This window comes from Symphalangus syndactylus, chromosome 21 (genome assembly GCF_028878055.3).
Source record: "Symphalangus syndactylus isolate Jambi chromosome 21, NHGRI_mSymSyn1-v2.1_pri, whole genome shotgun sequence".
In the NCBI taxonomy this organism is placed as follows: domain Eukaryota; kingdom Metazoa; phylum Chordata; class Mammalia; order Primates; family Hylobatidae; genus Symphalangus; species Symphalangus syndactylus.
Genome location: NC_072443.2, coordinates 48,793,817 through 48,806,830, shown reverse-complemented (window position 1 = coordinate 48,806,830; position 13,014 = coordinate 48,793,817). Strand labels below are relative to the sequence as shown.

The window sequence follows — 13,014 nt, the reverse complement described above, 5'->3', positions numbered from 1 at the left end:
TATGATATATTTCTACAATGGAATATGATTCCAGCATAAAATGAATGAAGTACTGATACATACTATAACATGGGTGAACCCTGAAAATATGCTAAGTGAAACAAGCCAGTCCCAAAAGACCACCTATTGTATGATTCTATTTATATGACTTATCTGAAATAGGCGAATCTAATAGAGTTGGAAAGTAGATTAATGGCTGTCTAGGGCCAGGGTGGTGGGGAAAAGGGGAGAATTGGAAGATGGTGGCTAAGGGGTATGGGGTTTCTTCTTGGGGTGATGAAACTGTTCTAAAATTGTGATGATGGTTGCGCAAGTCTGAATGTGCCAGAAACCATTAAATGAGTGAATTGTATGATATGTGAACTGTTTCTCAGTAAAGCTATGTACAGAGAGGGAAGCAGACAAAGAAAGAAAGATGAAATATTTTTGCAGTAGAGAAGTTGTAGCAGCAATGTGGGATGTTTTGGGCTTCCTGGAAACCACTGAGATTGGGTTTCTATTGGAAAAGGAAGAGAAAGAAGGAAATTGATTCCCCTTCTCTGTGATGATCTATTCAGATAAGGGAAAATTATGACCTCTGACTTAGATGATAATAATGGCAGGAATTATCTAGATGTAACAGATGGGGGGAACCTCCCAAAATAGCTAGTTATCTTTTCTACCGTTGACATAAAGGACATTTTAAGATATTCTCCGTCTCCAAAAAGGCAGCAGAGAGCAATGTGCCCTAACTGCCCAACTAGGAATGCAGGCCTTATGGTATAGCCTTTGCCTATCATTTTCCAAATTGCTGTCAAATCATCAAAGATAAACCATATGAGTGGAAATAAACTTCAGGGGATGAGACTAGGAATGGTTACCTAGAGGGACATAACCTGAGCGCTCAAGGGACAGAAGCCTCATATTTGCTATGTGTTCTGTACTCTATGGTGTACCCATTTGGGGAAGGAGCCTGTGTCTGCTGGCTCCTGAGAAGACAAGGTAGTTGTGCATGAGTATGTCATTGTCTGAGCCCAGGTATCCCACCCACCAGGAAGCAACACAGTGGCAGGTCTGTTCCCAACTTCTATAAAGAGCCAGCGCCTAAGCCACATGCTAGACATTTGGTTTTATGACCCTGAGTCACTTTTTGCCTTCCCTAGAAAACTTATTTGTAGTTTAAGTAAGGTAGAAAGAAAAAGACTTCAGATTATCCTATCTGTGACAAATATAATTTAAAATTTCTGATCCTGGGCCGGTTAGATAGGTGAAGAACACAGATTCCAACAATTCGCAGTCAGTGAAATCTCACAAGTAGCATTTCTGTAACCTGCTGAAATGAGAATTTGTACAGGTGTATAAATAGGTGGGCTTTTTCATAAATAAACCATTCTGTTTTTATGACTTGTGAAATATTTGCTTTTTGTAGTAGAAAGAGCACTGCCTGGGGAGTTGAAGGCCTGAATTCTAGTTCCAAACCTTCTAGTAGCAAAAGGTGACCCAGAAGACAAGTCAGGTCTCTTTACTGAGCTGGAGCTGCCCCATCCTATCCCCAGAGCTCCTGATTCAGTCAATCTGGGGGAGACCCAGACTCTTCCCATGTAAATTCTGATGCTTGGGCAGCTCGGGATCCACTGGACTAGAATGAGTCTAAGGGCCCCTCTGGCTCCAGCATTCTGTGAATTTATGACCCTTGTTTTCCTGGCCACCCCCAAGACACAGTGATCTCTGTCCTGTAGAAGAGTCTAAATCTGCCCTAATGCCACTGTTTTTCTCCCCCACTCCCTGATAATCTGGCCCTTTGGGGTTGGAAGACTTTTTGTATCTTTTTTTGCACCTAACTGCATATTTACTTGTTGTAGGAAAATACTAAATAACAACAATAATAATACTACTCAGTGGGCAGCTACAAATAAATATAATGATAGCTTTCAGTTAAATTTACATTATAAAATCATAGTTGGTGCTTTCACAGATATCACTTCTTTACAGAATTGAGCTTTACAAATATTTCTGTATCCCACAGAAAGAATAAAAATGACATAAGCAAACTCATCTTCAAAAGTGGAGATTTCCAAATGTCCCCATATGCTGAATACCCCAAAAATCCTCGCTCACAAGAATGGGGCCGAGAAGCTATTGAAATGCATGAGAATGGAAGTACCAAAAACCTCCTCCAGATGACGGATGTATACTACTCGGTGTGTATTCCTGTGTCAGGATGACCCCAGGGCCCCCGGTTCCTCTGAGAAGTAAAAGAATTCTGTTTTGTTGTAGTAAAAGCATTACAGTTAGTTAAGGGTTAAAGAGTAGTGGCATGAAACTCTGATTTACTATTCAGTTTACCTACAGTCTATCTATTTGCATGGTACTTATCAGTGTTGCTATTGAAGTATGAAGGATATTTCCATAAAGCACATTATATTTATGTGGTTGTAGCAGTAACCCTCTTGTTACTAAACTTGGCTTTTAAGTTATAGGAATGGATACTGAAAGGTAGAGCAAGAATTTAGTGATATTTAGCCTTGGGGCCTTTCATTTTTATCTCCTGTCTGCCATGCTTACCTTGTGTGGTTAGGTACTTAAAACTAGAGGATTGGTGGCTGGGCACAGTGGCTCACACCTGTAATCCCAGCACTTTGGGAGGCCGAGGTGGGCAGATCTTAGGAGTCCAGGAGTTTGAGACCAGCCTGGGCAACATGGTGAAACCATGTCTCTACAGAAACCATGCTCATCTCTACAAAAAATTATTCTGGCATGGTAGTGCTTGCCTGTGGTTCCAGCTACCTGAGAGGCTAAGATGGGAGGATTGCTTGAGTTGGGGAGGCAGAGGTTGCAGTGAGCCAAGATTGCACCACTGTACTCCAGCCTGGGCAACAGAGTGAGATCCTATCTCAAATAATAACAACAACAACAACAATAATAAAATAAACAACAACAAAAAAAACCAACTAGGGGATGGGGAAAAGGTATAAAGAGAGCAACAATTCAATGTCGTCCTCAACAAGCACTTCTCGGGTTTAGAATATTGTATACTCAGTATGCCTTTAATAATTTGCTATGTCCAGCCTGGACTGCATCATTTGGAAAGGTAGGAGACAACCTTGAACCCTTGCTGCTTCCCTTCCATATTGAATTTAACCTGTGTCATATTCCTGTAAACTGCTCAGCTCATTTCATATCACTGTATCAACCACAAAGCAAACATGAACAGGCGTATCTGAGCTGAAAAGTAAACGGTTATCAGGTGACTTCTTGTGCCATGTGGAGCTGTTTGAGGAATAGCAATAAATGTGAAACCTTGCCCCGTGGGGACTTAATGGTGTTAGAAAATCTTATGACAGAAACCATAATTCCTCTGGGTTGCTATGGGAATTAACCATGGGGATTCAGACTTCGGATGGGAGGGACAAGTTTGTTCATGCTAAGGAGCTGTTTATTTCCATGGACTCTTTTTGAAAAATTTGAACCTAGAGGAAGAACAAAAAGTTATAAATAAGGAAAAAAACATAAAGAGATACAAACTTAGCTCTAGCAAAAATATTCCCATTGATATTTCTGCATTGGGCTTTGTTTCTCTGTTTATCAGGAAAGTCCTTTTCCTTTACTAACTGAAGCCATAACTGAGCTGGTATTTTACCCTGGTGTGTCCCCACACTCTCATCCTTTACTCGGGACTCCTCAGCCCCAGCACGGTTCAATAACTAGCAACAAACAGGCCTGTGGCATCATAGGAACCAACTTCATGGCATGTTTTCATGGTATTAAAGAGTTACCTTAAATAAATGTAGTCAAGAATATAAATGAACCCCATTTTTATTCCAAAAATAGCAGGCTGGCCAGGCACGGTGGCTCATGCCTATAATCCCTGTAATCACTTTGGGAGGCCAAGGTGGGGGGATTGCTTGACCCTAGGAGTTCAAGACCAGCCTGGGCAACATGGTGAGACCCTGTCTTTACAAATTTTTTTTTTTTTTAATTAGCCAGGCATGGTGGTGGACCCCTGTAGATCCAGCTACTCAGGAGGCTAAGGCAGGAGGATCACTTAAGCCGAGGAGGTCAAGGCTACAGTGAACAGTGTTTGTGCCATTGCACTCCAGGCTGGGCAATAGAGCAAGACCCTGTCTCAAAAAAAAAAAAAAAAAAAGGCCGGGCGTGGTGGCTCACACCTATAATCCCAGCACTTTGGGAGGCCGAGGCAGGTGGATCACGAGGTCAAGAGATCGAGACCATTCTGGCTAACATGAAACCCCGTTTCTACTAAAAATACAAAAATTAGCTGGGCTTGGTAGCGTGCACTTGTAGTCCCAGCTACTCGGGAGGCTGAGGCAGGAGAATACCTCAAACCCAGGAGGCAGAGGTTGCAATGAGCTGAGATTGCGCCACTGCACTCCGGCCTGGCGACAGAGTGAGTCTCCATCTAAAAAAAGAAAGAGAAAGGAAAAGAAATAGAGGGAAAGGTAAAAAAAGAAAAAGAAAGAAAGGGAAAGGAGAAAGGAAAGGAAGGAGAAAAAGAAAGAATGAAAAGAAAAAGAAGGAAGGAAAAAAGATAGCTGGCTGAGCAGTCTGTAGAGGCAGAGCCTAAGCTTAGGGCATGAAGCTGTCACCTGGGTAGACAAGCTGTTCCACACAGTGGGCTCAGGTGTCGTCCAGGTGATTCCCACATTGGGCCCTCCTGCAACTCATTTATGATACACAGTAGCTAGTATTTTATTTCTGCCAAGAAATAATTTACCTTTGGTGCTATTACGAAGGCCTCAAAGTAGCCCCTCTTATTCCCAGGGAGCCTTTTTTTGAGATCAAACTGGTCACTTGAGGATTGCTGTTGGCCTCCTAGTTTGGTGTCCAACTAGGTGGTCGTAGGACCTTACAAAGGTCAGTTCCTCCATTTGCATCAGCCGCCTTCTGCATGGTCAGGGACAGGAAGGATTTAAAGTGGGTCGTGCTCCAGAGAGAAAGATACTTTAAAAAAATTAGAAATAATCAGTAGAACCACATCATACAGGATAAACCCAGATCTTTCTTACATTGGTCTAAAATCATTGGGATTTAACACTGTAATTTAAACCCAAGGATGATAAATTGACTTTCCTTCTTTTCTCTTTGGCAACCAGCCCACAAGTGTAAGGAATCCAGAACTTGAACGAAACGGACTCTACCCGGCCTACACTGGACTGCCAGGATCACGGCATTCTTGCATTTTCCCCGGACAGTATAACCCGTCTTTCATCAGTGATGAAAGCAGAAGAAGAGACTACTTTTAAGTCCAGGAGAGAGAGGGACCCATTGCTCTGAGCCAGTCACCTGGGACCTCTGCTCAGAGGACTGCACCAGGAGGCTGCGCCCAGGATTTGTCGGGAGCCACACTGAGTGGCAAGCAGGAAGAGGGACAGGCATGCGGGGCGTGACCACAGTGGAGGGGACAGGTGGATGTGGAACCACAGGCTGCTCATTCAGCACCTTTGTTGTTACTGTGAATGTGAATGTGGGCCAGTATCAAGAGAGTCTCTCTGAGTGACTGCACCATGGCACTGGCACCAGGGCGACTATTAGCCAGGGCAGACCACTAGACATCAGTGCAGGGGCCTGGTTTTCCCTTCATTTGCACTTTAGTAAATTGGGTGGGAGGTTTCCTTTTGGATCTGTTTCAAGACTGTTCCAGAAAGAAGGCTTCCTTTCCTGAGACACTTCCATAGGCAGCAATTTGGTGATTTATTTGCAGCAAAATACTGGCTTGTTAATTATTTTCCTGCCCAGCACCTGTGTGCTAAACAACAGATGAGGATGAGCGTACCACTAAAGTCTGAAGATGTCGCCGTTGAACGGACAGTATTTTCATGTTTCTTATGCTACAGTTTCCAAGCCAACTCCCACAATGAGGAAATGCGTGAGGCACAGCACACAACTGCAATGTGTTTTTTTAAGTCAAGGTGACACATTTATTTAAGATTTTTTTTTTAATCTCTTTGCAGTGAAATCTCACTTTTTCAAACAAGCCTGGATCAGGGCAAAACAACTTATATTTGGTTTTAGCTGGAGGCTCAGCAGGCAGATTGCAGGCAGGGGGGCACTTTTCATCGATGAGGGCCTAGCCTGGGGCCTGGGACTCTGATCACCATTGTGGAGGCCAGAGGCAGCTGTGTATGGAGGAGAAATGTCAAAATGAATGCAGGTTTCACCACTCTAGGAAAGCAGCTTGTTGAGCCCCTGCAGCTGGATGTGGTTAGAGGGATGGGCTGAATAGGCAGGTTAGATTTCCTGCATCAACAGTGCTTTGGGAAGCTGCGTGGATTCTTGAGGAAGAACAGGGAGCCGAGATGGAGCCACACGTGAGTTTGCTCACCTGCTACTGCAGCACTTTGTTCCCAGAATCTCATGTCTACAAACCCCATGTAAACTTTCAACCACTCAAAGCTGTTTATTCGGCTGAAGAAATAACTTTTTTTCTCACCCAGTCATTTGTACCTCTTCATATGGCTGTGTCGCACCCTCCAGAAACGTGGTTATACTTCCAGTCAGTGTGGGAGAACTGAAGACTTCCGGTTGGTCAAGGAACTGAGGGTTGACCTTCGGGAAGGAAGTTCCACTCGTCTTATTTATTATGCCTGTGATGTGGGTCCTGCCAGGGAGACATCCAGTACTCGGGTCTTTAATTGCCACCTGGGGAACTGTGTTTATTGGCCTGCTTTGGGGCATCCTGGTTTTGGATAAAGTGAGGGGAATACAGAGGTAAAAGAATTGTCTCTGCCCTGAAGCGGGGAGCCCCACTTCTCATTTCTGGAAATGGTGCAGCCATTGGGGACAGTTCTGCCCTGGGCCTGGTTGTTTCTTCAAGGTCCCCTAAATATAATCCCTATTCTTACATAATCCTTGGACCTGATGGTTTTAAGCATGAACTCCTGTGTCCCATGGTCCCCGCCACTCACCATCACCCTGCTGTAGCAGGAGTCCTAGTCAGGGGAGGTGCATTTTAGTAGTTAAATTGCACTCATCCATGAGATAAATAAAAGGAGAACTGTTTTTATCAGTGGAGGCTAACCTAAAATTTCAAAGTGTCGCCTTTTTGAAATCTTGGGCCTTACCTCTCTCTCTGTAGAACCAATGGCCGTTTGTGGCCCACGGCCTCGCACCTAACCGGAGAGTTCTGAGCTCCTGCAGCTCACCTGAGCCCACAGACTAGGCTTCTTGGCTCCTTCCGCAGCATGCCTGCTCATCCCCAGGACCCGCAGCTGTGGGAAGAACCACGTAGGGAGGCTATTCCCAGGCATACACTTCCACTGCCTTCAGCTGACATCACAGCTGACAAATCATCTCCTCTATCGGAGCCAGAAGCCTTCAGCTCCACAAAATGAAGTGTTCTGTCCTGAAAACATTCTTGGGAAGAATCTCAACATCCAGAAAACGGTGTCCTGTGAGTTCTAACAATGCTTCTTGTTCATGGGTTTCTTGCGTATGGAGTGGATTAAGAGTGTTTTATTTTGTTGTTTTAACTGAGATAAAAAGGAGGCACCCACAAGGTTGAGTTCACACAGTCTCCACAGTTTCCAGGAGGCGTGTGGGGGTGGGGAAGGCACCTCCAGAGCATGAGGCTCTAAGGGGACATGAGTAAAGCATGTCTGTGACCCAGTGAGGAAGGGAGAGGCCAGCTGCACTCCTGCATTGGGTTCCTAGCTGCAGAAGGGTCCCGCCTAGGCCGAGGGGAAACACCTGGTAGCAGAAGAGGCCTGGATGCACACCTGGCACGCCAAGGCTCTCCACCCAGACACAGTGCTCCATGTCAGCCCCTGCACTTGGGGTGTGTGATTCACATGCGCAGATGCCACAATCCTGCACCAATATCCCACAGATGGGGGAAGGTGAGAGGAAGGGGCAAGTGATGTGTAACTGCTCAAAAGATGCTTAAACCTCTGTAGAGAGGAGCCGGGCGCAGGGGCATCTGTATGTCCCGTCACACACTGCAGCAGGGAAGGGTGGCTGGCTGGCTCCCTGGTATCAGTGGTTTGGTTTAAGCTCCAGAGGGTCTTATTGCCATTGTCTTTTCCTCTGCCGCTTGAGCCAGCCCAAGGCCCTGGAGTCTGTTTCTTTAGGCGGATGAACTGACATGCTCCTACCATGACCAGGCTCTGGGCAAGGCTCCTCACAGCATCCTCGAGAGGTGGGCATGGAATTGCCCATTTCTCAGATACAGAAACCTTCAGAGAGGATAAATAGCTTGCCTTGTAGAAGCAGGACTGAAACCCTTGTCTGCCTGACTCCCGCGGCTGCTCTGCCCACTGTAGCCCCCTGCCTTACTGTCTGGGACACCCCTCACCGTCCTGTGTACCTTAAATATCAAAGAGGGCAAGAGAGAAAGGGCTTTAAAGATAAGTTATGTTTTTAAGGAACCTTAATATTATTTTTAAGGAGTAACCAAATTAATGACATGAAATGAAAAAAAAAATGCTGAATACCCTTTTGAAAATGTGCTTTCAGATTGGTTTTTATATATATTTCTTAGACACTTGTCATTAAGAAAATAGTGACTGGCTTGTGCTCAGCAAGAAGCACACTGGCACGTGGCTTTGGTATATATAGGAAGTGGAAGGCAAGGACCTGGGTTTCTGACAAGCGCAGTCAGACATACACATCCATCTGAGAGCTGCTTGCCTTGTTCCTATGGTGAGGCCATGGCTTCCACATACTGGAAGCATATTTTTGTGAACTGTTTTCAGAATTGGGAACATATTCAGTGGAATGTCTTAAACGCTGACACATCTTCCTCCTTTGAGGGGAAGTATATTTTCAGAAGCAGCTAAGTCATTTAGAGCCAAAATTGCTGATAGGTGGTTCAGTCAAGCTGGCTGATGGCATCTGAGGTCAAAAACTAAGATGTGACAATTGAGTTCTTAAAGAGGTAACTCTTAAAGTGGGCCCAAGGGAGAGGGCAGCATCTTTGGACTCCTAGGCTGGATGGCTACCCAAGAATATGCCGTTGAAGGATGACACCTATTCAGATGTGAAAGTTCCCAGAGCAGGCACCTTTGGGTCACCCACCTCGCGTGGCTTTTTGGTGCCTGCGTGAAACTGTGTTGCCCCCTGGTGAGGTGCCCAGGTGTCCTGTAAGCTGATTTAACTCTGCCTGAGGACGAGGAGCTGTCCAGTCCAGTTGCCCTTGGCTAAGTTTAGCCTAACATACCCAAAGTTAGGGTTTTGACCCATAGTTCTAAAATTACACCAATTTTGAGACTACAGCACTTCTTTGGAAAGAGGAAGCATGCAAAGTTCAGTATTTCAATACTTTGTATTTTACTTGAAATTACCCTTAGTATCATCTTTTTGTCCTATCTGAAAGCTTTTGTGTGGATGAGAAGGGATATTTCATTTCCTCCCTTAACAAAGTGTCATTCTGAGGTTCTCATGTGTGTTTTTGGAAATAGAGATACTGGTTTTGTAGAGTTTGCCTTTGGGTATGTTTTCTTTTTTTCTTTTTCTTAAATCTCCAAGAAAGATAACTGACTAAAATAGTAGGAACATGAAAGTATTAAATGCCAATTAATTTGCTGTAGTAAAGTATCTTCATTAGCGTTATACTCCATCATATCTGGTGTAAACTCCTCACAGAAAACCCTATGAAACCAAAGGGGGACCGTTTAGGTCTAAAAAGAGACAGGTCCGAGACTGGGTCTGTCACCTGGGCATGTTCAAAGAGGACATTTTGAAGAATTTGCATATTCTGATTTTTAAAATGCACTTAACATACTTCATTACAGATTTCTTGGGTAGGGAGGATGGGATAGGCCAGGGATGGGATGGAATCAGTTCTGCCTGGGAAACTAATCCGACTCATTTACCTTTCTGTATTAACCTTGGCCTGTCCTAAAAAGAGAACGACTGTTTCATCATGAGTTGCTCTGAGTTTTGTTAATGTTTGTGTTGGTGGATTGACGGTTAAATGAAGCATGTAGCTGGAATATGAACTTTTGGAGTTTTCATGTTGTCCTGGATTTCTCTTTGTAAACCTTTAAACCTTAGCCCCTGGTTGATTGTGTTAAACTCATTATGAGAATGTTATTTAAAGTTGTATTATAATTGCAACCTCCACTAATTATTCAGTACTGTAGCAGCAAAGTATTATTTGTAAGAATTTGGCTATTTTTATACTTATATCCATTATAAGTCTGGCGTTCTAGTCAGTAAAATAATGCAATAAAATTAATATCATTTTCGTTGTGTGTTTTCCTCTTAATAACAAGAAAACCAGACCAGAATGCAACAAGTTACTTTTCAGGAGGGCATCACTTAAACAATGGAACAGCTGTACAGTGAACTTCCACATGGCAAATGTGGAGGCTGAGTCATTTCTGTATTCTCAGTGCCCAGCACTGGGGAAGTACACTTTTGATGATGGATGGATGGATGGATGGATGGATGGATGGATGGATGGATAGATGGAGGGAGGGATGGACAAACAGAACTAAATGGCAGGAAGCCAAACTTAGAATCTAACACCTGCTTTTGTTTACGTGAATTGGAGAGCATAAGTGACCAATTCAGACACTTACAATTTCCTTCTCAATGTCTCCCACTACCCCTTCCATGCCAACTCTTCATGTGTTGGAGGAGACGGGAAAGTAAGCCTATGTGTGCTCTGGTGGGGAGAATCTGCAGAACTTTAAGATGGTGGGCCATGGATCTTACACTCATGGTGACGGAGGGATGTGGCTGCCTGTTTAGATATACATTCGTGAATGAATTGCTTCCTTGGATGCCTTGCAGGTCAGGGATGATGAACCTCTCATATGCTTTATGGCAAAAACCTTAGCACTGGGGGAGGCCAGTAATGGCAGTTTGGGGCATGAAGGTGACCTTTTGGCAGGTTGGATCAGGGCTACGGCCTTCCAGATGAATGGAGGTGGCCAGTAGCACTCTCCTCTCCTGAGCCAGCCCCACCCACTCAGCTCTCCCTTCCCCACAGCTCACAATCCCAACTGAGGTCTGAGCTGGAACCCAGGACTGACCCCTTGCTTGTTCCCACTCAGCTTAGGCAGACTTATAAACATCACATCATTTCCAGACTTTCTCTCCCCTCATACTAATTTTTGTTTGTATTTTATTTTTTAAATTGTATATATTTAAGGTATACAGCATGATGTTTTGATATACACAGTGAAATGGCTATTATAGTCAAGCAAATTATTATATCTATCATCTCATTGTTACGTGTGTGTGTGTGTGTGTGTGTGTGTGTGTGTGTGTGTGTGTGGTAAGAGCACCTAAAATCTATTCTCTTAGCAAATTTTCAGTATACAACACAGTATTACTAACCATGGTACTCAGACCGTACATTAGATCTCTAGGCCGATTCATCTTACATAACTGCAAGTATGTACCCTTTGATCTATTTCTCCCCATTTCTGTGCCCTCCCACCATTCTACTCTCTGTTTCTATGAGTTCAACTTTTTTTAGATTCCACATGTAAGTGAGATCATTCAGTGTTTGTCTTTCTGTGCCTGACTGATTTCGCTTAGCATAATGTCCTCCAGGTTCCTTGTTGCCCACATTGTTGCAAATGGCAGGATCTCTGTTTTTAATACTGAATAATATTCCACATGTGGTAATATACAACACAGTTTCTTTATCCATTCTTCTGTTGATAGGTACTTAGGTTGTTTCTGTATTTGGCTATTGTGAATAATGCTGAACCCTGGTAATTGTTTTGAACCTAAAATGGAAGAAACTTCTGCTGTGCATGATAAGCTGGCCTGAGTGCTTTATCCTACTTGTGCCCCTGACCTGGCAGCGCAGAACCTCCACCTCAGGCTTTGATTACCAGCAAGTAAAGAGCTAAAAAGTGGTTTTAAACTGTTGGGCTAAACCTCAGCAATGCGCAATGAGCCATTTCCCAGTTGCTTGGGAAGTAAAAGGTAAGGGGCACAATGCATAGATCACACAGGTCAGAGTCCTCTCCCGTACTGGATATTGAACGGCTGTGGCAGCTTTCAGTTCCTAGGGCTGGATTGTGGTAGCCACTTGGCACAGTGAGCAGGAACTTCAGTTCAGAAAGATAAAAAGATGCCAGGAGTAAAGGTATTTATGTCGATGTGCATTGACCTCGTAAATACTTGCAGCACCATCAGCTGGTACAAGACACTCTCCAGCCATTTTGTGGCTGTTTTCCCAGATCATGATGTCAGGCCTAAGAGGCTGCCCAGTTCTCTGGGCCCTCAGTGTCCTGATCAGTAAAGTGGGGATAATAATCATTGCCTCACAGAGTTATCGTGAGGGTTAAAGGGGAGAACTCACAGGAAAACACTATGAGCGTTTCCTATGATTTTAATACAAATCAACACAAATATCTTTACCCCTGGGATCTTTTTATCTTTCTGACCTGAAGTTCCTGCTCTCTGTGCCAAGTGGCTACCACAATCCAGCCCTAGGAATTGAAAACTATGAAGAAATAGCACATTGGTTCTCTTCAGTAGGGCCCTCCTGTTACCAAAAGAAGGAAAGATGCCACTTTGGGAAGCCGAGGTGTGAGAATCGCTTGAAGCCAGGAGTTCAAGACCAGCCTGGACAACAAAGCAAGACTCTGTCTCTACAAATTTTTTTTTTTTTTTTTAATTAGTCAGGCATGGTGGCTCATGCCTGTAGTCTCAGCTACTCAGGAGTCTGAGGCTGGAGGATCGCTTGAGTCCAGGAGTTCAAGGCTGCAGTGAGTTAGGATCAAGCCACTGTACTCCAGCTTGGGTGACAGAGTAAGATACCACTACTGCCAACAAAACAACAACAACCACAAAATAGAGGAAAGACAGTTGCAGAATTGAATGTCATCTCCATACTGATATGTTAGTAACTCCCCCTGAAGACCTTGGACTTGTGGTCAAAATGTTCTCATCATTTCCCCTTTACTCCTTCTCCAGCCTGTTTCCTAGATCATGAAGGGATTAATGGGCTCAAAATCATAAATCCTGTGGGGATAGGAACCAATCCTATCCTTGTTAAATATTATCTGCTCAGTGCCTGGCACCTAGCAGGCATTCACTAAAACAAAGAAT

At 44.1% G+C, this 13,014-nt stretch overlaps 1 protein-coding gene across 3 annotated transcripts in view; it reads left to right on the top strand.

Moving 5' to 3' along the window:
- The window catches only part of HEG1 (heart development protein with EGF like domains 1), a 90,848-nt gene extending 80,664 nt beyond the window's left edge, over positions 1 to 10,184 (top strand). For all 3 annotated transcript variants that reach the window (XM_055259284.2, XM_055259285.2, XM_055259283.2), the window contains 2 exons: positions 2,006 to 2,180; positions 5,094 to 10,184. In XM_055259284.2, coding sequence (XP_055115259.2) covers positions 2,006 to 2,180; positions 5,094 to 5,243 — 325 coding nt within the window. In that variant the 3' untranslated portion in view covers positions 5,244 to 10,184. The remainder of the gene's footprint in view (positions 1 to 2,005; positions 2,181 to 5,093) is intronic.
- Positions 10,185 to 13,014: the final 2,830 nt, after the last annotated feature.